This window comes from Odontomachus brunneus, unplaced genomic scaffold (assembly GCF_010583005.1).
Source record: "Odontomachus brunneus isolate Ranch 3 - 2012 unplaced genomic scaffold, Obru_v1 Obru_scaffold_085, whole genome shotgun sequence".
Classification (NCBI taxonomy): Eukaryota; Metazoa; Arthropoda; class Insecta; order Hymenoptera; family Formicidae; genus Odontomachus; species Odontomachus brunneus.
The window spans coordinates 1,298,953-1,326,803 of NW_022639535.1; the positions used below are offsets into that span (position 1 = coordinate 1,298,953).

The following is a 27,851-nucleotide window of genomic DNA, read 5'->3' on the forward strand; positions in this document are numbered from 1 at the left end:
AGAATTCATTCATCTATATAAACACACACACACACACACACACACACACACACACACACACACACACACATATATATATATATATATATATACAAAGTAAATGAGTATGAGGACAGGCGCACACGTATATGTGTGTGAGCGCGTTACATCCACATAAACGAAAGGATTAACGGGAATTGAATATAGCGCGGTGGGCGGCAAGAAGAAGGAGAACTGATGATCGAGAGTTTCAAGCAGCCTTTAGAAGAGTGGCTCGTTCTTATGTGTATACCGACGGAAATCGAGACTGCACTATTAGTCGTTACCTATAATCTCTCTACTTGGTCCTATCGCTCCCATCGGTATCGATAGTCATTTCGTTTCTTCGACTTTTGACCTACGCTTCGCGAGACTGTAATCAAAGCATAAATCGTGTCCAGCTGTTTTTTCACGAAGCGTTTAAAGACAAAACAAGTTGATCACGACATGGGTTCTATTCCCTCCTTTCCCTCTTCTATTATCATAACGTTCGTCCGCGTCTGTCTCCCACAATCGTCTCTTCTTTCTCTGTGCTTTATTCTATACGATCTCACGTCGTTTCACTACATCTACGGCAACATTTTCCCAAGACCACCATTTACTGAGCATTAAATTGTTCCTCGACTGGTGTCTACTCGCGACTTGCGCGTGAATCGTGTGACCTCGGTCGGTTTTTTATATGTATTAAACAATGCGTACCATTTTTCGTTGGAGGCTCTTATATCGTGAGTCGATTAGTGCTCGGAATAGTATTTTGTCGACGTTAGAAAAAAATAGGTTTGAACGAATTGTGTGATCAAACTATTTGGATAGTTGAAGTAAGAACACATTCGAGATTTTAATTAAAAGATTTTAAATGAATCTAATGTTTCATTTTTGTTTATCAGCTCACAATATCCACTGATTTGATTATTCGAGAAGTTTAAATATTAAGAAAAATTCAGGCCAAAGTAGTATTGCAAATAGCTTTTATTTATTTCCTTTTTATACATCACTTAAACAGTTATAGTTAGAATATTATTTGAGTATACACCTTGAAGCATCTAAAAGATCTAAATAGATTGAATTACAAAATTTCATTTTTTGGAATGGTTCTACAATTTCAAACACTAATATAAACAGCTTTAATAAAGCCTTTCAGTTATAATTTAAGCATTTCTAGATTTCCACTAAAAAAGTGATAGGATGCGATACGCTTTTCGTGACACATTCTTGGGTATAAATTTTTATTGGTAGACAGAGACTTAAGGAGGCAGCAATAATTTGTTTTAATGTGATTGAAACTAAATGACTACATTTTTATGATACAAGTAGTTCATATCGATAGAAGAAATCAGTTTGCGACGACCATTACAACGGAATTACGTTTCAGTAATTATCATCATTTTGTCCTTTTTCACGGCGTAATTGAGAAATGTAATTACCCGTATGCATCAATTTTCTCAGTTTATCCATAAGATCACAATAAATCAACAGCGGCTGCAAAGAGGATATTGACATATTTATTAAATTATTAAGCAAATCATATTAAATGCGATCTCTCTGTCCTGTTCGGCATTCATATATATAATTTATTTAGCATTAAATTATATTTTTTATTTTTATTTTATTTATTCACCAATAATTCGCGAATATTATTTTGTCTAAAATATCTAAAAGACTTACTTGTTCATCGGTATTTCCGTGCACCAACATCTTTAATCTTTTGAGCTCGTTGGTAGTAAAACCCTCGTCCAGAGGGTTGAAGATTGAATTTGATATCTCCGCGGAATTTGGAGTCTCCGATCTTTTTCCGTTAGTCCATCCACGACTATATTGGAAAGTTTGGCAAAATACGACATTCATAACCAACGACAGGATGACAACGACGAGTATACATTTGTAATTGGTCATCTACAAAAAAACAAATACTTTATACTTAGCGAAAATATTATTCTGAGCTAGATTTATAGTACATTTATTACTACATGATCAGTATAAGAAATTTTCTATTTAATATTAAATAAATATTATATATGAGAGAATCCATATTTTTCATAAAAGAGAATCCATATTTTTCGAAAGTAAAAATGCGTCACAAAGCTATACATGGAAAATTTGTAATTCATAAAAATGGTAAACACACACATATAAGGTCAATTTCTAAATTAGTTAATTCTCTTTAAATGAAGAATACAATTAACACATGTTATACTTGTACAAAGTGAATGATATTTTCGAAAATTTTCAGCGCATGCTCTCGGCATGCCTGTTCCGCGCGCTAATTTTAAGAGGACCATTAACGCTACGAGCGTCCTCCGAGTCATTAAGATAAGGGTAAGTGCTACTAAGTGTCCGAACAGATAAGCGACGTGACCGGCATCTCCGTTGCATAGAGATGAAGCGTCTTTTCGTCTTCGAGTTGCCGCTGGAACGCTAACAAACACATGAGTGCACCGAGTGTGCCAATAATATCAATCGCTATTTAATTTGTAGCGAAATGAGAAAGATAATCCTTCGGAAGTTGAGAGAAAAGAAATAAATATGTCATTATATCATATGCAATGCAATTCATATTAACTAATAAATAGGTTGATTAACGCAAAGTGTACTATTGTATGTATAAAATTTAATACGTTAGAAATTAATTAATTAAATGATATCTTTCTAAGCGTTTGAAAAGTATCTTTTAGCTCTTACAATTTTTATAGAATGTGCATTAAAACATATACGCGCGCGCGCGCGCGCACACACACACACACATCGTATAATAAAATGGGATTTTTTAATATCAAGGAAACAATTTGTTTCACAAATATATGGTCGAATGTATATTGTAGATTTTCTATCGACGACCAATTGTCGCGCGTTTCGTAATCCATTAGCACTATGACCGGATTGTTCCGTCTTTACGTTTCCCGTAAGTTTATGTTTATGTCTATCAAATGTCATTTTCTCTATTGATACTTCTATTAATACATATGATTACTTTTCACGATATAAGGATTTTTAATTTGTGATAGCAACAACTGATAAAATTTTTCCATTTAAATGGTTTGTTTTATAAAATTGGCTTAAAAAGTGAAACTATAACAGGTATAAAAAGTATTTTGTTCATCCCACTACTTTATGAAATATTTTCGCATGACAAAATAAATAAAGCTGCTGCAAAGAGATTTATATTTAAATATAGATATAAACAAAAAAGATACCTAGATAACATATGTCTTATAATTATAACAAGCATGCTCAAAATGTCCTGGGCAATATCTCAGAACGTCCTGAGCAGAGTGATCTGAGGATATGTTATCGGAACATATACTATCTAAGTTTAATACGAACGATTCTTTGTAGTAATATTCTGACATAAAATGATTACAAAAAACGTACAAATACTGCTTTTACTGCATTTTTGTTAAATATTTTCTTTACTTTCAAATTATTAAAAAAAATTAATTTCACAAAGAAGCATCTTAAATACTGCAATTGTAAAAATTGCGGAAGGAACACTTTTTCTTCTTTTGCCCTATCGATCATAACTTTATATTTACTTTCTTATAATCTCAAAGTGTCTTCTGCTATTCTTAAATTTTAAAATATAAAATCGCAAATGTCGCGCCATCTCTGATACACTTTTCGATGTCTTGTATTTTTGTGTCTTATTCTAGAATTCTACGTGTTCTTCTATCGCAATTACATCACCTGTTACATCAATGGTCGATAAGAAAGAAACTCCCACAATACAACATACACTTATAAGTTCAACAATATACTACAGTGGATAAATTAGAATTTCAGCAGATTAGAGTCTTTTGTAAAAATCTTTTCTAAAAAAAAAGAAGGGAGAACTTCTTTAATAAAATATAAAAAAAGAAATTCTCCAATTTAAAACAAAAGATAGATTAATCGAAAATATTATTCTTTTATTAATTTTTTTTCGGTAGACATATAAAATGTACTAATATGTTTATAATATAGTCGTAAAATCGAATCATCTGTTTTTCAAGTAAGAGATTGATAATCGACATGAATGTATTTTGACACTTTACATTAAATAAAAAAAATATAATCGTAATTGTAAGTACAATATAACATGTACGCACCTTAACACACCGAGTTTTCGTTCTCGTTGCTCAGATAGGAGTATGTTTCAGTAGAAGGTCCTACCGACGAAATGTCATGGCTTGTCAATCGACGCGATGCTTTATATAATCCTTCGAGAGGTATTATCCTGCGTAGTAATGTATATGTATATATATAGAAGGTAGCATGACCAAATTCTTAGTCGTCAGCGCCAATGATAAGACTAGTAATTACTAGCAATTAATATTAGTTGATATTGTGCGAAAATTGGCCTAATATACAGATCCGTTGGACATGTAAGCACCTATGCTATATGGCTTATCATGTTAGGTAAACTATATTGAGTTATTAAGTAATTACAGCTGTGTAATAATACGTGAATAATTATTCGCATGACCTTAAAGTTACACTACGTTGAATCGTATCTTTGAAACTTTTTTACAAGATTTCTTTTCAAGATTGCAAATAGTATCACAAAATTGCAAACAGATCCAAACATGTTCCTCGAGCGTATCTGTAAAGCTCGTTCTTTCGTCACGTTGCGCATTCGTTAGTAATTTTTGTGAAAATCGCAAAACAGATAATTTTATGCAATATAATGTGTATATATATATGTATATGCCTGTAAATATGTAGATGCACGTACACCTGAATTTAAATATAGCGCCCATCCCCACTCCGTATTACTTGACCTATTTTAATTTGGTTACTGCCAAGTTCTACTATAGGTGGTGCTAAAAATCATTTCCAATCTTTCGAGAGAAGATTTTGTACACTCTATTCTACAGTGTGTACGCCAGTACAGACTAGCATAAGCTATTGAATTTGCTGTTTTATTTTAATGTGTAGAAAGTTTAACTAAAGTGCATCTAAACAGAACAAGTCTGTCGTGTTACTGTTGATTTAACGTACGCATGCGCGTTAAATGATTACGTTTTTCCAGATTAACTTGAGTGCTTGCCAGCTCACTTTTACGAATGCATGATTCGGTTCACGCGTTCCCGTGACAACACGCGTTTCCGTGAGTGAAACGAGCAACGCGACATAAGCAGACAGGGCGCAGGTTGCTGTTGATGCTTGTAACATTCCCGATTATTGTGGTGCACGCAAGCACAGGTTGTGTCGTATCGTTGTCGCCATCGTCGTCATCATCATATTACCATCATCATCATCATCATCAGTATCAGCATCATCATCATCATCAACATTATTGTCATCGTCGTCCTTTTCGTTGTTGTCGTCGTCGTCGTCATCGTCATCATCACCATCGTCGTCGTCGTCGTTTTCGTCGTTGTCATCATCGCCTATCGACACCAAGTTTGTCGTCGTCATTTGATAATTCTTAGAATAAAGGACATGTCGTCGCTGATACCGCGTGTGGTGTTTCGATCGCAGCGAGTACAGTAACGACGGTTTCGTCAGTGCAGCACACACGCTTCGTCGCCATCGATGACGTCAGCTGCCGTCTTGCGATATGGAGTCCATCAGAAAATGGTTTTACAAACCTAAGGTGAATAATACGTCACGCTTTGCTGTGTCTCTCGTCTAGCTTATGCTCTCTTTTTCTGGCTCCACTTAATCTCAAGCATAAGTTTAAGAATATTTAGTTCTGCCCATCTATAAATATTATTCTTTTCCCCATCACACATTCATTTATAATAAATACAGGTTATAAGTCCAGCATCTGAATACTGCATTAATTATGGTTAAAAAAGATAACTTAATAGTTGTAATGCTCTTGAATTCTTGTACTTATACGTTCTATGATTCCTATGTTCCTCTTTTCTCCAATTTTTCTATACAAAATCCTAAAAATATAAATTAATCCAAAGTTGTGCACATCAGTACAAGCTTCGAGAAGAAACAAAGTAAAAGTTATCGCTTTTCTCGCTCACACTTTATTGAAAATATGTCGAACCTAGATTTAGTCTCATTATTTCCAAAGCTTTGTATCCTTTCCATTCTTGTCACTGTCCTATTGCTTGTACTTTGTTATCATTTTTCTTCACTCTGTTTTTCTGCCTTATTGTTATTCTTTTTCATTCCTTCACTCTTTCTCTGCCTTATTGTTATTCTTCTTCATTCCATTTCTCATTCATATCTCTTTCTTTATTTAACTGATATTGCTAATCTGCACGCATACACACACACACACACATATCATTTTCCTATATATTTTTTAATCCTGAAATATTAATTTTATATATTTTTTTTCAAATTAATATATTCATCTATTTTTCAATATATGACTTCAATAAGAAAATGAAAAGGATTTATAATGCAAAGTTGTAAAGAAAATAGGAAGAAAGTGATCTCAAAACGGTGTATTTGCCAAACTTTTTCTCTACAAATTATCAGCTATTTCCACTGATCCAATGGAAAAGTTTGTTACTTCCAAAGCGCAAAGTTTCTGTCACAAAGAAATCTGTATTATGTTTGTGAAAAATGCTATGAGATTAGATGGAATAATGGGAAATATCTTTCTATGATTGAATATCTTTAATTACTGCATAAAAACTAAAACTTTTTGAAAAAAAATTAAAAAAATTTCTGTATTTATCTAATAGATTTGTTAAAGAAAAGTTAGGTTAAGTTAAATAATCACTGATGCTAATAGTGACGATTTTTATAGTATCAATGATATTGGAGAAGATTGATTCTCAAACTTTAGTAAAATTTTATCAAATGAGAATAGTCCCTTCACAATATCTCTCAGTATCATTCTGCAAATTCAAACTATAAACATAATATAGTATTTATTGCAAATCCCAGCAGCACAAAATATTGTTGAATCTATAACGGCTAACCATATTGACCAACTAATATATACTGCTCGAGAAGTATCTTTGATATCAGTTATTGCTGAGAAGAAAATTCCTCATTGAGAGTACGCGTATCGCCTTAATCAGAATCCTGATTCTCATCAAGCTTGTGATAATCCGTAATTGCTTAATGTGGTGAAGGAACCTGAAATGGATAATATACCAGTTGAAGAACTTACTTTTAAACCGCCTTCAATTTATGCTGTTAATTAAGTATATAAAGATTAAGTATATAAAGATCGTGTATATATAAAGAATTGTAGAAAGTTCTATATAATCTCGTAAATATATAATTTTTATTTTTTAAAAATGTCAATTCAAGACGGTTTGAAATCAAATTCTTCAGTTAGAGCTTGGATCCAAACATAAATGTTTATACCTTTGTAATAACATAACAAAATTAATTGCAAATAAATTTACAAAAATCCTATTTTTCTTCTTTTTTTCGCTCGCACGTCACTACGCTAATCGAATGTGTGCACTTGTTCTTTTTCTCCCACCTTTCCTTCCTTCTGCGTCATCACTCTCTGTGAACTCCTCACGCGCTGTTGCCACTTGTTTGGTGAAAATTTCGCACGATGCATTGCGGCTCTCGAATGACTACGCGACTACATGCGTATATATAGTATAGAGTATAAAACCAAAAATGCCAAAATCTGACAAAACGCACAAAAAAATTAATTATTAGAAAAGCATATTATAGACCTGTAATTAATAGAAAACATTCGCGTATACATATTTCTATTCAGTATTTTAAGAAAAAAACTAATATTATTATAAAGTACAACTTCAAGTTCAAAGTCCGACACTTTCTTGAATAGATCGTAATATGCTTAAATATTTATACACAGTCAAAAACATTTTGTATTTGTGTTGAAAAACTTATCCTTGTTAATATTTTTCTGTTAAATTTTTAACATATCCATGCATTAATTTAATATATTATTATTATTTAACATATATTATGTTTGTGTTATCCACATATCTTGTGTTAAATTAATTTTCGACATATGTAAATATTAAAGTTACATATTTTATACTTCAGTATAAATTAACATACTATGTTAATTTTATTAAAAAATTATATTTTCACGCCATCTTACAATATATATAACACAAAGTGTTATTTACAATTAAAGTAAAAATGATGTAGTAGATAAGGTAAGTGACTTTCTCTCAAGAGGCAGAGTTCCCATCTATGGCAAACAAATTTTCCAAATATATCAACAAAGTGCCATATAATTAACGAGATTTCAGATAAAATTATTTAACAACACTCTTTGAAAGCAACGCAATAAAAAAAGGGGGGGTAAATAAAATATTTTTCTCCCTATGAAAATTACATTTTGTTATGTGTTACATTTGATATTATAAATATATTAATTTTATATAAAATCTGCTTCAAAATAATGTTAGTGTTAATATTTTTCGTAATAATTTTTGACATAATATTTGTGTTATTTTTTTTTATATATTCGCGTCTTGTACTAAATTAACACAAAAATTTTAGTAAATTGTTCTGGACATGTAAAATGTGTTAAATTTGATATAAATTCCTTTAATGTGTAGCGTCAAATATTGAAGAAAAGAATCGTTTCCACGTGAAGAAATATTTAATGGTTCTTGCATTATGTTTATGCGGAAGATGTGTGGGTGTATGTGTGCGTATATGTGTGTGTATGAGAAAGATTTAATATTATAATATATGTCGTTATTAATTTCACATAAAAGTTATATGCATTTTCTTATTATAAACATATTTTCAATAAGGTAAAGAATGTATATTTCTCCATCGATATAACAAGAATAAATCCGTATTTGAACTTTACATAATCGATGATCCATGAATAATATATGTTGTACGATCTCACGATTAGTTTAACTTCTTTTTAGATATATTCTCCTGAAATCTATTGAAATTATAATACATAAAAAATCCTACATAGTTGCAAAATTTCTTTTAAAAGTTATTAAATTGCAATAAAGAGATGGTGAAATAAATTATATTAAGAATAATTTAATGATATTCATCACACATATGTGAAAGATTTGTTTTGTATCATTAATATATAGTACGTTATATATATATATATATATATATATATATATATATATATATATATATATATATATATATAGTGTTAAAATTTTTATTATATATTTATCTTCATCTTATCTTCATCACCAAAATCTTTGATTAATTAATGTTGTCTCAGTGTTGGAGTGATTAATTAAACTGTTTGCGATAAAACGCGGTAACTTGAAAAGAATGATAATTTTCCGCTCATATATAAGTATAACATATATAAGTAAGTCTATACTCGCGGTATTTATAAACCAACGATAACACGATCAGGCACTCGTATATCTGAACAATGACACTGATCACACCTACGTCATAATGAAAGGGGACGATCACGTCACGATTAAAGGGTAATGGGGTGATGATCAGACCTATCGTATTTTTCGTCTTGAATAGACCTGTTACTGCCAATACAGCCTCAAGTATTACGGTAAAGGGTAAATTTTTTTTAATCATTTGCGAAATATTCAACTCTTCTTCATCAATTTAACGATTATTTTATTCAAAACGTGAATAATACACACACACATACACATACAAATACAAAAATATGTTTGATGAATCGTATTCTAATAAATGAATATTTTGTTTTCGTTACAGAAGGATGACACTAGTCTACTGGCTCAGTTCTTTTATGCTGATGAGTCGTTGAACACGGTTGCTTGTGAATTGGACTCTTTTGACGGCCGCCAGGAGCCAGAAAGATGCACGTCGCTGGTGAATCAGTTGCGACACTGTCAAGACAAAGTGCTGACGATCTGCAATCAGATTATGGATGACCTGATCCCAGAGAGCAGAGCCAACCGGGATTTTAGAGCAAAGTTTCCTGATGATGTTATGCAGGAGAATCTGGCCGGACAATTGTGGTTCGGCGCAGAGTGTTTAGCGGCTGGTTCATCAATTATGAACAGAGAGGCTGAAAGCTCAGCTATGAGACCATTAGCAAAAGCTCTCACTAAGTCGCTAGAAATCGTCAGGAACCTACTAAGAGAACACGCACTCAAAGGTCACATGAATCTGAAGGTATGGATATGTGACATATTAACAAGATTTATAGGGTTTTACAATTTTGTGAATAATTGTACGTATTGCAGTATCTTTCTCAGACGCAAAATCCACTCGAACCGTCTCTGGAAAAGCTTGTGGAATCCTTGAAGATTTTCGACCGACTTTTCGCTGATTTTGAATTATGTTATGTCGGCGCCATGGTGCCGGTGAAATCGACAAAGGAATATGAACAGCAAGAACTCGTATGTGTGTTGTTTTCGGAAACTTTACAACGAGCGCTTGAACGTGGTCTGTTGAACCAAGCAGACGTGGATAACTATGAGCCAGCTTTGATGTTCACCATTCCTCGTCTAGCCATTGTTTCTGGACTTTTAGCCCCGCCTGGAGGACCGTTGTGCCTCAATTCGCCTGATACTATAAGCGAGATGTTTAGACCGTTTAGGGTAAGAGATAAAATTCTACAGCAAACAATGCATTTTCTCATACCACGAAGTTTATGATGTTTTATTAATAAAAAAATTATTAGAAATTTAATATCCATTGCTTGAGAAATTCTCTAAAATCACGTGAACTTTTTTAGTTTTTTGCTATTTTTTTCTGCTGAAATATTTTTATCGGCAAAAATTTTGTAGTACTTTCTATAATAAATGTACAAAATTATTTATTTTCAGACCCTTCTCGTTAAGATAAGAGAACTACTGTGGACATTAAATAACAATGAGTTATACATGCTGGAGAAATTATTGTGCTCGAGCGAAGAGCCATCAAGCTCGATAATACGGTCAACAAAATCGGCGCGCCAAGATATGGAGCAGTTTGCCTATAATTTTTATACCGGTTACTCCAATTGTAAAGAATTTATCGCAGACTTTTATACCGTGACGAAAAACGCAGGCAACAATATGGATGAGGTAGCGAGCGATGCAGTTAAGTCGTTAGACGAAGAAAGCGGTAAAATGACCGATCAACCTGTGACGATCAAGGATGACGAACAGGACAAAGAGGGCTCTAAGGCAGAAAAGAACACGGATACGGAAAGTAGGCACGAAGACTTAAACTTATCTTTAGGCGGATGTGATAATAACATAACGTGTAATAGCAGTGAGAAGACCCAAAGCGACGAAGAAAAGGTTGATGAACAAGAACCATACGGACGAGAAAAACTCTCGGTTATTTGTTTGCGCAACGACAAACAATTGCCCTGCAACCATGATTCCGTTTCCGATTGCGATACAACACATGAAAACAACAGCAGTGACAAGAGCTTTGACTCGATAGTAGATGATGGCAACACAACGACAAAATTGGATGTAGCGGGAAATAGTATTTCAAATAACATCCAAGATACGATAACTAACGTGCGGGATAATGAAGAGGACTTCATTACTCCTAGCATGACTCAGATGTTCGAAGACACCGATAACATTGACATTCCTCAGACTACTCAGTATCTGCTTAATCAGGTTACTTGCGAAAATGCTTCCATTATGAATGACAACGCGGCCGCGCACATACAGAGTTCTCTACCCGATCTGGATTCCAAGAAACTCATCTCGGAAGCAAATAAAACTCTCTCGAACTTTTTACTGGATGTCGCTGGCGAGTGCCAGAACGAAATATCGGAGCAAACCGACTCCGGAATATGTACAGTAATCTCATCTGAGAACACAAGTCTGTACGACAAGAGTCCAGAGGAAAAGAAAACTTTCGCCGAGATTCAACGAAACGAAGAGGAGAGACGCGTGTCCGACGAGGAAGATGATACACAGGAGAACACTAGTTACTCCTGTTCGAATCTGAATTCGCCTAAAAGAAGAAACTCCGCCGTCGTTTCAGAGAAGTGCGTCTGTGGCATGAGAAGCAAAAGCGCGATCGCGCCATTAGATCATTCAATCGAGGTGTCCAGTTTGCATGCAAATACTGGAGAGACGCCCGGCAAGAACATTCCACGAATATCGTCAAACTTCGACGGCACTAACGAGGAGTTTATTGGCATAGCGTACGGTAATGGCAACGTGACGCTTTGCAGCTCCAATCAGTCTACCTTTCAGATCAATTATTCCGAAAACTGGGAGAATCTTAATCTAAACATTGACGCGTCAAGCTCTAGAAAAGAATTCTGGGGTGACCTGAAGTGTGAAAACTGCCCGTCCACTTCCCAGAGTATCGACAGGATAGGCAATACAATTGAGAAGTATACACAGGATAAAAGCAAAACGAGAGACGAGAGACAGCGGCGACGACATCACCAGCACAAACTGGATCGAAACACGCAGAGAATTCATCATAGTAGACATCAGACAGAAAAGAGACAGAACCTGCAGATTGTGCGATCAGCTACGAGCACCGAAAGCTCTAGGTAATAATCGTTTGAAACTCTGTTGTGAAAGTTGTCAAGCAATTGTATCATATGAAGTAATGAAATTATCAGTTTGAATCGAGTAGTTTCTACATTATAATATACAAGTATCACAATTTCTCAAATACTTAAGTATTCAAATACTTAAATTTGTGAGTGTTATCCGAATACTTGGATACTATCTGAAGCACAATCGAGTAACTGGATATTCAGACATTATGATACATCATCAGTGTATGAGGAGTCGAATCATTTTCAATATCATTATTATATAATCTAATCATCAAGTCGGAGGCATAAAGTGATGAAATTTTTTCATATTTTTGAAGTAAATTCGTATTATTCCTAATTTGACTAGATTCTCAGAGCGATTGAAATTGATACTTTATGATAATTCCTAGCCTAACTTAACCTAACTGAATACTCTCAAGCACATTTCCAATAATTTTAACGGCGTTTTCTCTAAACGATCTAGAGTAGCAAATAGCAACAAATGCAAAAGGTTAACCTGGTTTGATGGCTGACTGATTCCAGGTCAAATTCGACGGATCGTTGCTTAAATTCATCTCGATTGGCTGGCCTTGGCGCTAGCTTGCATCTTGGCCAAAATACCAGACAGATGCCGAATTTTGGAAGTCACAGTCCGCATATGAGTCCTAGACTTCACCACTTTGAATCGCCGCGTAGTAATATACCGGGACAACGCTGTTGTAACGTCGGCACACAAGTAAACAGAAACTCTGCGTCGCCGCAGAGCAAGAAGTTATTGGATCACAGAAGATCCAAGTCCGAGCAGATTGTTAAAACGAAGAGAAAGGACGTTGTCGAGAAAAGAGACAAGTATGAAAAAGTGAACACGAAGAGAAAGTTAAGGAATACAAGTTCTAATAGTAACCTGATGAACGACGGATTGGGTCCGAGAACGGATAAAAGTGGTTTAGTGACGGAAACTTCATCCACTTCCTGCGCGACTACGCCACCACAGAACATTCGACGTGAGTTTGCTAATTCTGCGAGAGGCAATAATTCACGGAGGTCCGCGCGATCGACGAGACTAGTCAACGCGTCCACAATATCACACGGCATGTCGAGTTTAAATTCTGATCAATCACTAAACTACAATAAGACCGACATGGTTACGAGCTCCAGCTGCTCGAGCTGTTGCGGCGATTCTAGTTCGGAAACTAGTGAGTTCCACAGTGACTGTCAGGACGATGAAGAGATTGCGCTAGCAATGCAGGCCGCCGAGATTGCAAATAGAAATCAGATCAGAGCTAAGTTTCGGTAAGGAACATTTTGTTGTTTCACTTTAGTGTATCGTTGACTCAACGTTAATGCGATTATATTTCGATGTATCATGATGATTATTATTAGTATGTAGTATTTCCCTGTAGAAAAGGAGATCCAATATCCTTTAGTAAATATAGCAGTAATAAATTATGAATACACTTCTTTTTTTCTAGATCCTCGGAAGATTTAGTTCATCGTCTCTTCGTCTGTATAGCCGGTGTAGCGGATCAGTTGCAAACGAATTTCGCATCCGATCTGCGGAATATCTTAAAATGCGTTTTTCTTATGAACAGTAGCCAAATGATAGAAGACACAGAATCGAAGGATCAGAGTTCAGCTACTACGAATCAATCGACGTTAACGGATAATACGTTTAGCGAGACGATCGAGACAGGAGATAATCACAATCGGCAACAAGACTCGTTGCCGGAATACGAGGAGGATATGGAAGAGACCGTTTTGACGCATGACCGAAGTATGCAAATTTATTTACTAAGTTCCCTTTAAGAAATATGCGGACGTATATCGATGAAGTATGAATCAAACACACACACATTTAACCATCAATATTAATATATCCAAGTCTCATGTTTCGCGAGTAAGTCATGAAAATCTAAGCAAATTGTTAGGACGAAAAGTTTCAGTTAGCGCACGATAGTGTACATAATATAAAATTTAATACTTTTTTTTAGTACTTTATTATATTATTATTATTATGTTTTACAGTTATGTAATGTTTTATGTTATGTTTTACAGTATTATATTATTATTATTATGTTTTACAGTTTCCCCCGTTACCGAAAGAGGAGAAGAGTGCGTAGAGAGAGCACCCGCTTGGGTGCCAGATAACGATGCGCCGAGATGTATGGCTTGTCAAGCTGGATTCACGGTAGTGCGACGCAGACACCACTGCCGAAACTGTGGCAAGGTGTTTTGCGGTCGTTGCAGCAGCAACAACGTTCCATTGCCTCGTTATGGACATACGAAGCCCGTCAGAGTGTGCAATAGGTGTTTCTTGTATCAAGTGACGCCGTTCACTGTTTCCCAAGTCACACCCACTAGCTGAACGTTGCTGCTGAGTCTCTTTTCGTCTCTGACCGTCTCTTATCAATTTCATTATTTTCCACTAAGTTTTCTATATGCGCCGGGTTGTCTGGAAAATTTCTTTTTTTCGATAGATCTCCATTTCTCACGAGATGCAGTACTATACTTTATTCTTTCATCTATTCTTTTCGCATATAAACAGAATTAAAGCGGGAGGCACGATAGGGCAGCTCAATTTAAATTATGCAAAAGATATCGAAAAGTTATGAAATGACACGTATACAAAGTACCTCATAATGATCGTTTCAAATACATACTACGGCATACTTGGAATAAATCAGAAATTTTTTTCTCATGTAAAAATTTAGATAAAATGTTCTTTCTGTATTACTTCATCTTTTAGCGAACATCAAATGGGTTGCAATCAAAGTATACGTACTGAACCGCCACGACTATCGCTGGACTATTATTTATGCCTTCACTCTTTCTCACCAGATGAATTTTATTCAATAAAAGATTGAATAATTAAAAAGTAAGATGTTATCTAAATTTTTGCAAGAAGAAGATATTATTTCTTCTTGGTTTGGTGACAAAGTGATGTGCATTTCGAGTAATTATTATGATATATATATACACACACACACACATCTATATATGTATGCATGTGTGTATATATATATGTATATATACGCATCGAAAAAAATACATATATAAAGATCTATTTTTTCCTTCCTTCCTCCATTTTTTTTTCTTTCACTGACTTTTATTAACTCATTTATTAACTTTTACTAACTTTTAACTTTTGCGTTTGTTTGAGAAATCGCAACAGACTTCCCGGGCGACCCAGTGTATATCTATACTCATTACTTTCAATGTACGTACTTGCGTGCAAATCTGATACCCTTTAATAAAATCGCTGTTTTCATAATAGGATTGACATGTAAAAGTTCTTTTAACGACATAGATTAAATTGTATAATTATATGATATGTTCACGCGGTATTGGAAAAAAATTTAATTCATACTAATTGATAGCTTCGTATATAAGTCAACGTTCGCCGCGTTATTCAGTTATTTAAAGGACTAAGCAAATTGTTGAATCGTTTGGGTGATTGCACTTTTTTCTATTTTTCATAGATAATATAACATGTATCGAAAAATGGGGCATTCGTGAACCGCTTCATTTTTTCAATATTATAAAACAATTTTAAAGACGTACATATATAATTAACGAGAGGAATCTAAAAGGGATCGTTACCGCTAGATTACTTCTCTCGCATTGTTTGTACACATTCGTGTACACTTAAAATATAAAAGTGACACGTTACACACAAATATCGGCGCTGATCGCTCATATTTTTACACATTATAATTAGATTATAGTTTTGGAAAATGTTAGTCCAATGTATGTAACAACACAATTTGTATAGATCTTAAAATTTCTTACAAAATCATAGAAATTTTATTTCATAAAAGAATCTTGTCTTCGTGTTTTAATTAGATGATTGTACACAGGACAATAATTTGCATATCAAGAGTATTTTTACGTTATTACTAATCTTAATATTCTTCCTCTACTTATCATTAATGTTAAAATTAATTTAATTATCATAATTATCATTATTGATATAAATTTAAGCTTAGAAAAGTTTTGTCTTCGTAAAAAATTTGTTGTTTAAATTAAATGATTATTAGAGCCTTCTAAATTGCAAATGCAGATTCTTACTGTAAAGTGATTTATCTTGGAGTTTAGTTAGAAGTAATAAAAACTTCTTTCCTTCCCGTGTTATTCACAATAAAATAGCACTTTAATCTTTAACATAAGACAAAAATAAGACTAATAGATCATTGAGTTTTCGATTTGTTTATAATATAATAGCGATGTAAATAATATTTTTTTTATTTCATTCATATAAGCTTATATATTAGTGTTATGTATTACTACTTAGAGTTGTCGAAGCGCTAATCGCACATATATTAAAAAAAATGTTTCCGCCCCGATGTATAGTAGAATGTTATCAATCCCGGCAAAATTTCAAATTAATACATATATATTTTTGCTCTTATTAATATCTGAATTAGCATTTCAAAGATGAGAATAACAGGAAGCAACGAGCATCGTTATATCAATGTTGTTTTAATGGAAGATCTTTTTTACTTATAAAAACACATCTGTATTTCTTTAATCTCTTAATAACAAAAAAATTTATTCGACACTTGCGTATAGTCCATAAGTTTGAGCCGATTGTCGATAGATATTTTTCCATTGAAGATACTGATAGACTTCCGTAAAGAGGAGAAGCTGTGAAAAGTTATCGCCCTTGAAATGTAAAATCTATGTATAGCGTATATATGCATGGTTTATGTGTCTACTATTGTAAATACACACTTTGAAACAAATGCGATAATGTGAAAAGGAACGTAAATTTACGTTCGATAAGCAAGCATATGGTCAGGTCATAATACTATCGTTCATAAATATTCGCTTTAAATCTTCGTCTCGTCGCGTTTTAAAAAGTTTAAAAATACATGGTTAAATAAATATTTATGAGCGGTAAAATAAGTATCGCGCTGCGCGACAGAATTTTTAAGCTACTACTGCCTGCTCTGATATCTCGAGATGTACACACCCAACACACACAGGTGCATTAGCACACATACAATTTGCTCCTGTGCCAAATTTAATGACAATAAGTTTATTCTTTTTTATGACACATAAATTTGGTTCCTATCGCGGGAAGTTTGGAAGCTATTTGGGGACTGCGTAAATTGAAACGTACGCGAGATATTTAATGAAACATTGGTACATCAGTAGTCATACGTGTCTTAACATTATTTTCGTAGGAAATGCTAGTAAGTAAATAAGCGTTAAGACATGTGATACTTGGTATACATTTCAATTGAAAAGAAAAAAAGTGAAGAAAAGGGAAAAAAGGACTGATTGAATGCATGGATCGTTTGTTCGTTAACGATTCGAGAGTTAGCCGTATATAATCAATTTAAACTTCGCGTAAAATAGATTTTTCTGGTTTCTTTTTTAATAAAATATTATATATTAATTTATTTTAACATTTTATTACGTTATTAATTTTATACTTATTAATGTAGTTATTATATCTTTCACTGGTGCCGTCAATTCACACGCCGTCGATATAAATTTGGCGGCGTGCGAATTTATAGGTTCATTATAGTCAGTGTTAACAAAAAGACGATGTTAATTGAATTCCGACGTGCAGCATCGATACACGCCGAAATTCAATTAACATCGTTAATTTGAGGGACATTTATATCTGTATTTACATCACTGTAGATAAGTAGGTAGGTGCGATAATATATCGATTTCCATATGGACGTATATAAATGTATGCAATAGTATATGATAAGTATGTAATAAAAAACGACGAATAGATTGGCGATTTTGTGGAAATCGTTGTACATTATAATGGCGTGTGAATTGTATAAACTATAAGTACGACTTCCCACTCTTTAGGGAAAAAGAAAGAGTTAATTATTTGCAAAAAAATAAATCGTAAAGAAAACTGGTATGTAGTGTCCGTGAGACAGTAAATAAGAGCGTTCGTAAAAGACATGTAAAATTAGTATAAAAGAAAAACTTATTTCCTTAAGAAGCACATTCTCTGAATAAGGAATTTAAAACCTCTTAAAGTATATGGACGCTTAGAAGGAGAGTTATTTTTTACATGTAATCGATGCCTTGCTAGAATATCGTGTTTTCGACTTGAGGATATGAGGCAGAAGGCAACTTTGTTGGTTAAAAACTGCGAAACTAGCAAAATCCGCGAGAGACGAGCTCCTAGCATCTCATCTAGTTCATACGCGTGCGTGATCACTCATGGTAATCAGGATTTCCCCTGTGCCTAATGTCGCAGGTTAGCCTGTGGATACACATACTCGCGCACACACATACACACATACACACACACGTACACACACACACATATACTGTATAATAAGCGAAAAAGAGAAATAAGAGGAAGGAAGAAAAGGAATGTCAGTAAAAAATTGAGGATAGCAAAACATACGGTGGACCAAAGGTCATTGCGTTGCAACATATAAATTTTGTTTTCTTTTTTGTTTTTCTTTACTTTTAGTCTTTATGTTTGAGTTTCTGTTTGAGGTAAAAATAAGATAACAATAATATCTCTTACAAAATATAAAAATTTCGGAGGGAAATGATTATTTATACGTTCAACTACTTCGATCTCATTAATCATATTAATAATATAAATAATATTTATTAGGATTGATTATGGTGATGTGGTGATTTTGGTCCATTCGACACATCGAAAAGATTACGATCTGCCAATTAATTAAGAAATTCCGATGAATAAGGCGACGTAAGTACCTCAGAATTATTTTTATATTATTTTCTTAAGTACACATACGTCGTATTCGACGTTATGATAGGCCGCATGTCGAATAGAACATAGTCGGTTATTTACCGAAATAACGATGGGAAATAACGTTAAAGAACGGTGTCATGGTAATGGTCATTAATGACTGTGTTCACATCACAATTATTTACGATCGAAAATCGAGAAACTAACGATGCATCATTCTATAATGTCAATGATCTTAGGTAACTGGCGATGAGAACATTTGTGTTGAGAGGACATTTGTAGACGAGTGTGTTTGTTTGTTGGTGTATGTTTGTCGTGTGTGTCTATGCGTATATGTTATGTGCGTTTACGTTATGGTAACGAGAAGCTATTTGCAATACTGGATCGTGAGTATTTACTCGCCAATACCCGAATATAATGTGGTCTCGATAATGAATGTATCAAAACACGGATGTAAATAAAGTTTGTTATTCAAAGTGTTTAAATTGTGTTGTTGCGTTGTTATATATTGGAGAAGTCATGTGTCGGAAGCTCTAAGAGAAGCTATCGATTTCTTCAGTACAATGAAGATAAGGATGTCTTTGTTGTCATGGTGACCAGTCAACAAATGTTCCTCCCTCATGACTTCTATATATCAGGAACACTCCTCCACTCGTTACATTCTAGTCAAGACATTGTTACGCAAAAGAACGTAATTTAGAAATTAATCAATACTTCAACATTTCTTAATCTTTCAAATAAATACAGTGATAATTTTGTCAATTGGGTAAAGCATCTCTTTTGAATTGTGCGATTGTTTGTTGCATAATACATTAAAAGATTCATCCGCATCGATCGAGAAGTTTTAATTTCGATACACCATGATGGAAATGGAAATGAACGCCGAATTGGACGGTGTAAGTAAATTTATATATCATTTAGAATATGTCAAAAATGGTAAGTATATTATATGAATATCGTTGTCGCACAGTGCTTCACAAATCTCGTATAGAATTATTTTCGAACACAAGATACTATATGTAGAGTAGGTTACAAGAAAAAGATATTCTTTTTCAAATAAATTTACACAAAGGAACATATTATCGCTATGATATCGACGTATCACAGTTACTGTACGTTCATAATTATTAACTAAAAATATAATGAAAAATTATGACCGTTAATAGTTACACTTTTAAACTCGATTTTCGTTCTTCTTACACGTCGTGTAATCTTACCATCAGCGGACGTCTTTTTTTTTCCGTGTCATATAACATAATGACAGTTCTTTACGTATAATGTCATCATTATAACGCTGCGGAAATAGTGCATAATAACGACGAACAAGAGTACGCAGAACGGGAAGAACGCTTGTCCATGATGCAGAAGGATAATGATGATGTTAAAATAGAATTAATCAACATATCTATAATAACCTAGTCGAAGCGTGTAACATGCAGCAATAAGCATTGCAAATCTTTTAAAGTTATTTGCGGATTTATCTCACATCTAACTATCCCTCAGGGATATTGTTTCAACATGCCATAAACGACCTTTTTTATTTAGCTTTAAAGGAGCAAAATGAAGTTTTATCTACTATCTTAGATGTAATAAATATAATCGACCATCTGCATCTAACGATACGATGCTTTCAGGATGACGGAAGCGAAAGTAGTCAGCCGTCCTCGGAGGGCAGCTCGGCGAGTAGCACATTTTGCACCCTAGAGAAGGATCACGCAAGGGTAAGTGTCTTTGTTCACGGAAGTGGACATCAGAGAATGCTTTCTCACTCGGCTCTTCGGATCATCGAGGAGATTCTTTGGCGTGACAATTCATTGTTTATACGTGATCGTGGAAAGTGTCAAGATTCAACTTTTTGTGATATCTATTTTCTCACATCACTTTAATAAACTGTTAATATTTCATATACATGTAAATAATTACCAGACCAGAATTACTAACTTAGATTAAATTTGTCAATCTAAAGCTTACAATCTAGGCCTTTACTTCCTATTTGTGTCCAAAATCTGATCTTGTTTGTTCAGATAACGAACGAAATGAAAACTAATGAGGCATTGGCTGCTTACGAATCCGAGTATGCGAGACTCTACGAATCTTTGTACAAAGCACACAGAAATGAAAAGGAACTGTCGGAGCAGTGCACATCGCTGAAGGTAAATATTAAAGCTAAAATACACTTGTCTTGTAATGAACAGCTTTGCAGAATCTGAAATAAAGGAGAGAAACGAGATTTCGAGAAATTTAATTTGGATATCGCAGAGAAAGAAATGCTTAAGGTTTCTTTGGAGATGATACAAAAGAGGAAAAAGAAATTTAACTAAAAGTAGAGTTTGTCACATAAACGGGAATCATTATTTCAGGATGAAATTATAAATAACACGTACAAGATGTACGAGTTGAAGAAAACAGTGGAGGGCCACGAGGACGAAATAGCCAGGTTAAAACGAGAGGTCGTCAATATGACGAAGCTAGCTGACGCGGCGCACGCACGCGAGCAAAGCGCACAGGAGGTCATTGAAAATTTACGACTAAACATTGTTAAACTGGGCCAAGAAATCGAGCAGAAGAACAAGCAACTGGCGGTCGAAAAGGAGTGAGTATATATAATTGTACCTAGTAATTAAGCATTATGGCAAATTAGAAATTTATTTCAAGTTATTATGGTGAACGTCGATTAACGTTGAAGATGCTGAAGAAAATAGATTTATTGATCCTCAAGTCATTTTTATTACTAGAAAATAGAAACGAAAGTTGTAATATGAAAAAATAATAATATTCAGGATAAGTAAATCCGTCGAAATATTATGGGACATCTATCTAATAATTTCGAATAAATTGTTGTAACTTTCCAAAACGTTTCATTCGCGTTTTATGTAGTTTCTGTTAGTACTTGATGTAACGATGATGAAAGAAGGAGAGATCGTATCCTATGTCTTGAGAACGTGAGTTTGCGGCGAATTCATACTTGAATGAACTCGGTTACTGCAACTATTGTTGCACATAGCTGCTGCGAATGGTCTCACAGTGAGTTTTACTCACAAAACTTACAGCATTACCGTTAGTAAGCAGAAGGAGGTTCTGTTGAAGGAGAGGGAGCGACTTTTGGGTGAAATGGAGACTATGCGGCAGCGTCTAAAGAACATGTCTTCTTATACGGAAGAGCTTGAGAGAAAAGGAAGCGCAGTCGATCAACGGATGAACGAAATGCAGGAAGCTCTCGATATGCAACTGAACGAGATTTCTCGAGAGAGACGAGGTAGGGAGAGAGCGGAGATAGAAATGCGACAACTTCAGGAGGAGATAATAATGAAGAAGAATGAACTTGACGTAAGGATTTCACTTTTTTTAGGATGAAAAGCATAACGATTGATAAATATATGTGAGAGATTCAAGTATAACATAATATTAATTAGTAAAAACATATCATATTAAGAGAATGTTGGAGTCATAATTCGATGAAGATCCCATCACTCACGCATATATTGTAAACAGTGATATTAAGTGATAGTATTAAATAATTTGTTTGTAAATGAGTTATAGTGTTTATTAAACTATTAGTGTGTGTGTATGTGTGTCGACTGGTGCATGTGTGACGTGGATTTATATTCATATTAGAACTCAAAATACTTATAAGTAGTAGAGTGTGCAATTGATACTGTTCGAGTTGATAATGTCATTGTTATATATCCGAAATTAATATGATGTTGTAAATACTATTAACTTAACAAGTAACGACTTTGTAGGCTGCAAATGCGTCTATTGAAGCTAATGCAAGTAACGCGATGAGACTTGAGAGCCTGGTAAAGGAACATAAGACAGCGAACGAGAAAATGCAAAAGGAAATTGGTAAGCTTATGCTAAGGAGAATGAATCTTCAAACGGATCTCGATAATACGAACGTCGAAATCGAGAAACTGGAAAAAGAGCTGACCGATAAGGAAAAACAGCTGAAAAATATTAAATACGATCTTAACAAGTAATCAAAGAAAGATTCATACATAAGAAAATTAATCATCCTTTGAAGGCCATTCTCATATTGCATGTATGAATGTTTCAGAACACAGGAAGACAATATTAAGTTCAAACTCGAAAAAGATCTCGTAGAAAAGCGACTGTTGAAGAGCGAGACTGAGCGATCCAAATTGGAGCGTGACTTACAGCAGGCAATAACCGATGTAAAAAATGTAAAACACGAAGCACATACCTGTCATAAGGAGATCGTAGATGAGCGGCAACGCATTGAGGCATTATCGCGGGAGAAAAATATGCTCGCGCGCAGTAAAAAAACCGTTCAGGATCGAATCAAGCGAATTAATCATGAGCTCCTACTAAGCGAACATGCGAAACGAAAACTTGAACGTGAGCTGGACACATTGACACAGATTCTCTACGAAGTGAAGATACACTTGGAAATGGTGGAGAAAGAAAGGGACAAGTGCAACTTGACGGTGCAAGGATTAGAGCGACAGGTGAACCGATCCAATTTATACACGTCATTGTTGTCATTTTATTATTATCCTATCTTCGGCAATCAATACTGTTAACAATTAATATTATTTTTTCTTTACGTTTTCTCTATTCGCGACGGTAGGCGTTTAGTTTTACTAGTATATGTCATAGATTTGCCACATGTGAAAAAAAGATAAAAGTTTGTTGAAAATCATATCGAATACGATATGTTGTATCGTTAATTTTTATTGTTAATTAAATCAAAATATCTCTCTGTACAATTTTTCGCAATGACTAAAGAGAAAAATTATACAGTCACGGAGTAACATAAATCTGAAGGAAACCTTAGTAATTTGCTAGGCTAGATTTGATACTCTTATTAGGGAAAATTTTACAATCTCAAGAACGTGGAGGGAGCTCCTTCTGACTCTCGTATTTATGAGTTAGCGAGAGAAATAAAATTTTGCATTTCAAGGAAACGCTACTTGCGAAATAATATGGAATGACCGAGAAGCAGAGAGAAATCGAGAGACGCGAAATATAAATCTTGTAACAGGCCCATTAAAGGAGAGTAAAAAAATTCTTGCGACAATAATCCTCATTTCGTAGCGAAAGATAACGATCCACGAATGATCGTTCAAGTCGACCACGAATATTTATTTAAACATCAAAGATGAAAATAATATTCTATCGTTTATTCAAATGTAATACAATGCACAAAATAGTAGATTTTATTTAAATGATATATTATATAAAAAAAATAACAGAGTATTTACAGCGATAACAATATGACGATTGTAGAATCGCAATAAAATACAGCATATATTTTGTATCGTGGCGATTGTAAACAACTTTGTAAAATTGCTAAAATGATTATTTTAAGCAAAATAATCTAATGAAAGCCTTTATAATTTTTGTAAAACTTTTTTGTTTTCTCGTCGTAGCTATAACCCCGACTTATCGATTGCACGTGAGTAGCTCGCTGCTAGAAGTAATGTGAACGACATGTTTAATTTACGATATGTTGACAGATAGAGGGTTATATAAGCGAAACCAGGTTGAAACAGACAGAGATTTCCGATTATAAGAAGAGTTTGGCGGAGGCCGAGATAAAATACCGTCAACAGCAAAGCTTATTCGAGGCCATTCGTGCGGAACGAAATTTGTACAGCAAGAACTTAGTAACGGCGCAGGAAGAGGTAAATGATTTGCGAAGAAAGTTGAAAATCACAGGTCATCAGGTCGAACAGCTGAAAGAGGATATAGTCACGAAAGAGTCCAACCTTGTTAAACAAGAATTCGGTAAGCTATTTCGACCTAATTTCTTCAATACCATGTCTTTTCCGAGATTTTGAAAAAAAGATTAATTTCTTTCTATTTTTATGCTCACTAGCATGCACGACTGACAAATATAATATCGAAGACTAAAATGTAAAAGAACTCTCTATCTGATTTTCCTCTTCTTTATTTCGATATTTCTATATTTATTTGGTCATAGTACACTATTTATTTGGTCAAACTTGCAAAATCTCTAATTGGAAAAAAGAGAAAGGAAGAAACGACAGGGAGAGAGCATTTTAATAATACGAATCTATTATTTTATTTTTGTGAAAAAACTATAAAAACCGGTAAATCACAAGACTTTATTAATGCGACTCTATTAACTAAAACTCATAATAACAAATTTAGCTCAACGCATCATTCATTCATCAGTGTAGCTGATTGTTGTGTTGGAGGCTAGTTTAGCCCATTATCAGCAAGTTAGAGTGATCGCTGTTTAAAAAATTATTTGTTTTTCAGTGCTAGGGAGAATAGAAAAGGAGAAGGAAGACCTCAAAGTCGATCTACGATCCTGCCGCATGGAGTTATCAGGTTTACGACACGATATCGAAGAGATGAAGCGTGAAGAAAAGCATCTCAGGTGGGAGGTTCAACAGGCGCACATAATTGTCGGGCGCCGCCAAAAGGATATAGACAATGTGATGAATGAACGTGACATACTTGGTACGCAATTAGTTCGCAGGAATGATGAGCTGAGTCTTCAATATAGCAGAATCAAGGTTCGTTGACACATAAATAAATTGTCGCATAAATTTTGTTCACTCTAAAGAGATGTTGAAATTATATTATTGTCTGCGTTTTTCTGTGTATATTATAATTTATAACAGTTACATGAACAATTGAACTACAAAACATTCTTCATATATATATATATATATATATATATATTTATTTATTTATATATTTATATATATTTATATATATTAAATATATATATTAAGACTTTCAATGTTACTCGCGTATGACATATACTGCAAAAATTCTCTTATCTTCTTTGCGTCGTTTTGTTAATGAAATTCGATTGACTTCCGCCAATTTAAAACGATGAAAGAATTCAATTTTGATTAGTTAAATATGGAGCGAATGTACGAGTAATTTTGTCAGGTTTTTTTCATCACTTCCTTACTCATCGTTGTAGGTTTTGAATACCACACTTCATCGCGGCGAAACCCAGTACAGTCAGAGATTGCAAGATATCAGATTACTCAAGTGCGAGATAAAAAAGCTGAATACGGAGAAAGTCCTCCTTACCACAAATATTGCCAACGTTAGTGATTTACGGCAAGAGGTTTTTCACCTTAACCGTGACCTGGCGAAGGAGAGACTCAAAGTGACTGCGCTCGAAGAAGAGGTTCAAACGCCATTAAATATACACAGATGGCGAAAGCTCGAGGTAAGCAGCGCATTTTCGTTTCGACAGGTCTCAGAATTTAATGAAATAAAAAACAAAGAGGAGTTGTCAATATATAGCCAAGTTTATAAATGAACTTAGGTATAGAAAATAAGGAGATATTTCCTTTATAATATATAGGGCACAGATCCCACTACCCTTGAGCTCATCAAGAAGGTACAAATTCTACAAAAACGCATTCTAAAAATGTCCGACGATATAATCAATAAAGAGAAGAGTATAAAAGACACCGAAAAATTATATACTAACCTTCGCGATGTCTTGTCGAAGCAACGGGATTCGCGAATGACGGCAAATCTGGATAAAGTTCAAAGTGCCTTGCGCAAAAGAGGAGAAAAGCTGAAAGTGAGTAATAGGAAACTTACAGTTCAAAAGTTTTCAGAGAAAACGGCCGTTATTCTTCGCCAGCTAACGGAGGTCGGCCGGATCTAGCGCGAAATGTAAACAAACATCTCAGCATGACGAATTATACCAGTCTATTAGTAAAAACTTCGTTAAAATATTTTGAAAACAAATGTCGGTCTTATAGACGTCTATTATTTGGATTACGCATTATGTTTGGAGGAACGTATAGGAGGATCTAAGCCAACAAACCGAAATATTATTTCTTACAGCTTATGATCGGGAAATTTGTCATAAATCCAGTCAATAAACGTCTATGAAACCGACATTTGTTCCAAAATATTCTAACGAAGTTTTTACTAATAAACCGGCATAATTCATCATGCTGAGATATTGCAAACGATTGTTTTTCGCATAGTGTCTCGTCGCTGAGTTAAACATGTACGAGACGCAAGTGATAGAGTATAAAGATGACATGTCAAAAATGGTCAATGAAATGTGCGAATTAAAAACGAAATACTACACTCAAAAAAGGAAGTTCCAAAAGATGAAAGAGTCTACTGTGAAATCTCCCTACGAGTCTATTTTACCGAGAGTACTAGTATCCAGTGTGAAATTCTGCGGGGGTGGCTTCAACATGACGACACCTACATCGAGAGATTGCTTTCTAGAGTCAGCGAAGAAATGAAAAATGTACAATTGAATAAAAGGTTGTTGTAAATCGTGATTATCTGTATTACATACGCTATGAACATTTGAAATGTTTAATAATTCTTGTTTGTAGGGGTGTTCTTGAATTATATATCATATCTTTCTCCAGCGACAGATAATATATATATATATATATATATATATATATATATATATATATATATATATATATATATATATATACATATATACATACATACATACATACATATATGCGAGAGAATAAATGAAAATAAATTTTGTACTTATTATATTAAATCACGTTTTATTATATTTTTATTCGACAATCATCACAATCTGTTGATAATGGCGATAAATATTAAAAATATTAACATCGAGAATTTGATACGAGTGCGATAGTAAAAAATCTTTGTGCGAAATTTTTAGTGTCTTTTGTATATGGAATACATAAACATTCATTCTCGGAAAAAAACCAGTAGCGATCTTCAAAATATGCCTTTAATTTATTCTCTTTTACTCAAAAAAATTCCTCATTATAAAATCTCGGTAAATGCCTAACACGATGCACAAATCCATGCGGTTTATGGCCC

The 27,851-nt window shown here is 34.0% G+C and overlaps 3 protein-coding genes across 6 annotated transcripts; 2 read left to right on the forward strand and 1 right to left on the reverse strand.

Annotated features, from left to right (window-relative positions):
- Window positions 1-969: 969 nt before the first annotated feature.
- Window positions 970-26,598, reverse strand: LOC116847899 (pro-corazonin-like). Of its 2 annotated transcripts, none has more exons than XM_032823403.1 (3): window positions 26,497-26,598; window positions 1,684-1,911; window positions 970-1,497 (listed from the first exon to the last, which is right to left on the reverse strand). In XM_032823403.1, the coding sequence occupies exons 2-3, from the start codon at window positions 1,909-1,911 to the stop codon at window positions 1,387-1,389; spliced, it is 339 nt and encodes a 112-aa protein (XP_032679294.1). In that variant the 5' UTR covers window positions 26,497-26,598; the 3' UTR covers window positions 970-1,386. The 2 variants fall into 2 exon arrangements, with proteins under 2 accessions (XP_032679294.1, XP_032679293.1); XM_032823402.1 differs by lacking the exon at window positions 26,497-26,598 and adding an exon at window positions 4,101-4,233.
- On the forward strand, window positions 4,839-17,754 carry LOC116847896 (lateral signaling target protein 2 homolog). Of its 3 annotated transcripts, none has more exons than XM_032823396.1 (8): window positions 4,839-5,143; window positions 5,476-5,590; window positions 9,586-10,008; window positions 10,080-10,436; window positions 10,665-12,352; window positions 12,887-13,636; window positions 13,816-14,117; window positions 14,428-17,754. In XM_032823396.1, the coding sequence occupies exons 2-8, from the start codon at window positions 5,555-5,557 to the stop codon at window positions 14,706-14,708; spliced, it is 3,837 nt and encodes a 1,278-aa protein (XP_032679287.1). In that variant the 5' UTR covers window positions 4,839-5,143; window positions 5,476-5,554; the 3' UTR covers window positions 14,709-17,754. The 3 variants fall into 3 exon arrangements, with proteins under 3 accessions (XP_032679287.1, XP_032679288.1, XP_032679286.1); XM_032823397.1 differs by having other exon boundaries at window positions 5,508-5,590; XM_032823395.1 differs by lacking the exon at window positions 4,839-5,143 and having other exon boundaries at window positions 5,442-5,590.
- On the forward strand, window positions 19,907-27,411 carry LOC116847897 (cilia- and flagella-associated protein 58-like). The gene is made up of 13 exons (XM_032823398.1): window positions 19,907-19,942; window positions 20,681-20,767; window positions 21,071-21,199; window positions 21,407-21,639; window positions 22,097-22,373; window positions 22,790-23,022; window positions 23,104-23,515; window positions 24,527-24,797; window positions 25,296-25,555; window positions 25,975-26,229; window positions 26,368-26,592; window positions 27,008-27,299; window positions 27,374-27,411. Exons 1-12 carry the CDS (start codon window positions 19,907-19,909, stop codon window positions 27,275-27,277), a joined length of 2,688 nt encoding a protein of 895 aa, XP_032679289.1. The 3' UTR covers window positions 27,278-27,299; window positions 27,374-27,411.
- Window positions 27,412-27,851: the final 440 nt, after the last annotated feature.

Coding starts and splice junctions, on each gene's coding strand:
- LOC116847899 (XM_032823403.1), bottom strand. CDS start 1,911: ATGACCAATTACAAATGTATACTCGTCGTTGTCATCCTGTCGTTGGTT. Junction 1,498..1,683: donor ACGGAAATACCGATGAACAA/GTAAGTCTTTTA, acceptor TCCTCTTTGCAG/CCGCTGTTGATTTATTGTGA.
- LOC116847896 (XM_032823396.1), top strand. CDS start 5,555: ATGGAGTCCATCAGAAAATGGTTTTACAAACCTAAG. Junction 10,009..10,079: donor AAGGTCACATGAATCTGAAG/GTATGGATATGT, acceptor TACGTATTGCAG/TATCTTTCTCAGACGCAAAA. Junction 13,637..13,815: donor CAGATCAGAGCTAAGTTTCG/GTAAGGAACATT, acceptor CTTTTTTTCTAG/ATCCTCGGAAGATTTAGTTC.
- LOC116847897 (XM_032823398.1), top strand. CDS start 19,907: ATGATGGAAATGGAAATGAACGCCGAATTGGACGGT. Junction 19,943..20,680: donor TGAACGCCGAATTGGACGGT/GTAAGTAAATTT, acceptor CGATGCTTTCAG/GATGACGGAAGCGAAAGTAG. Junction 23,023..23,103: donor ATTAAATACGATCTTAACAA/GTAATCAAAGAA, acceptor TGAATGTTTCAG/AACACAGGAAGACAATATTA.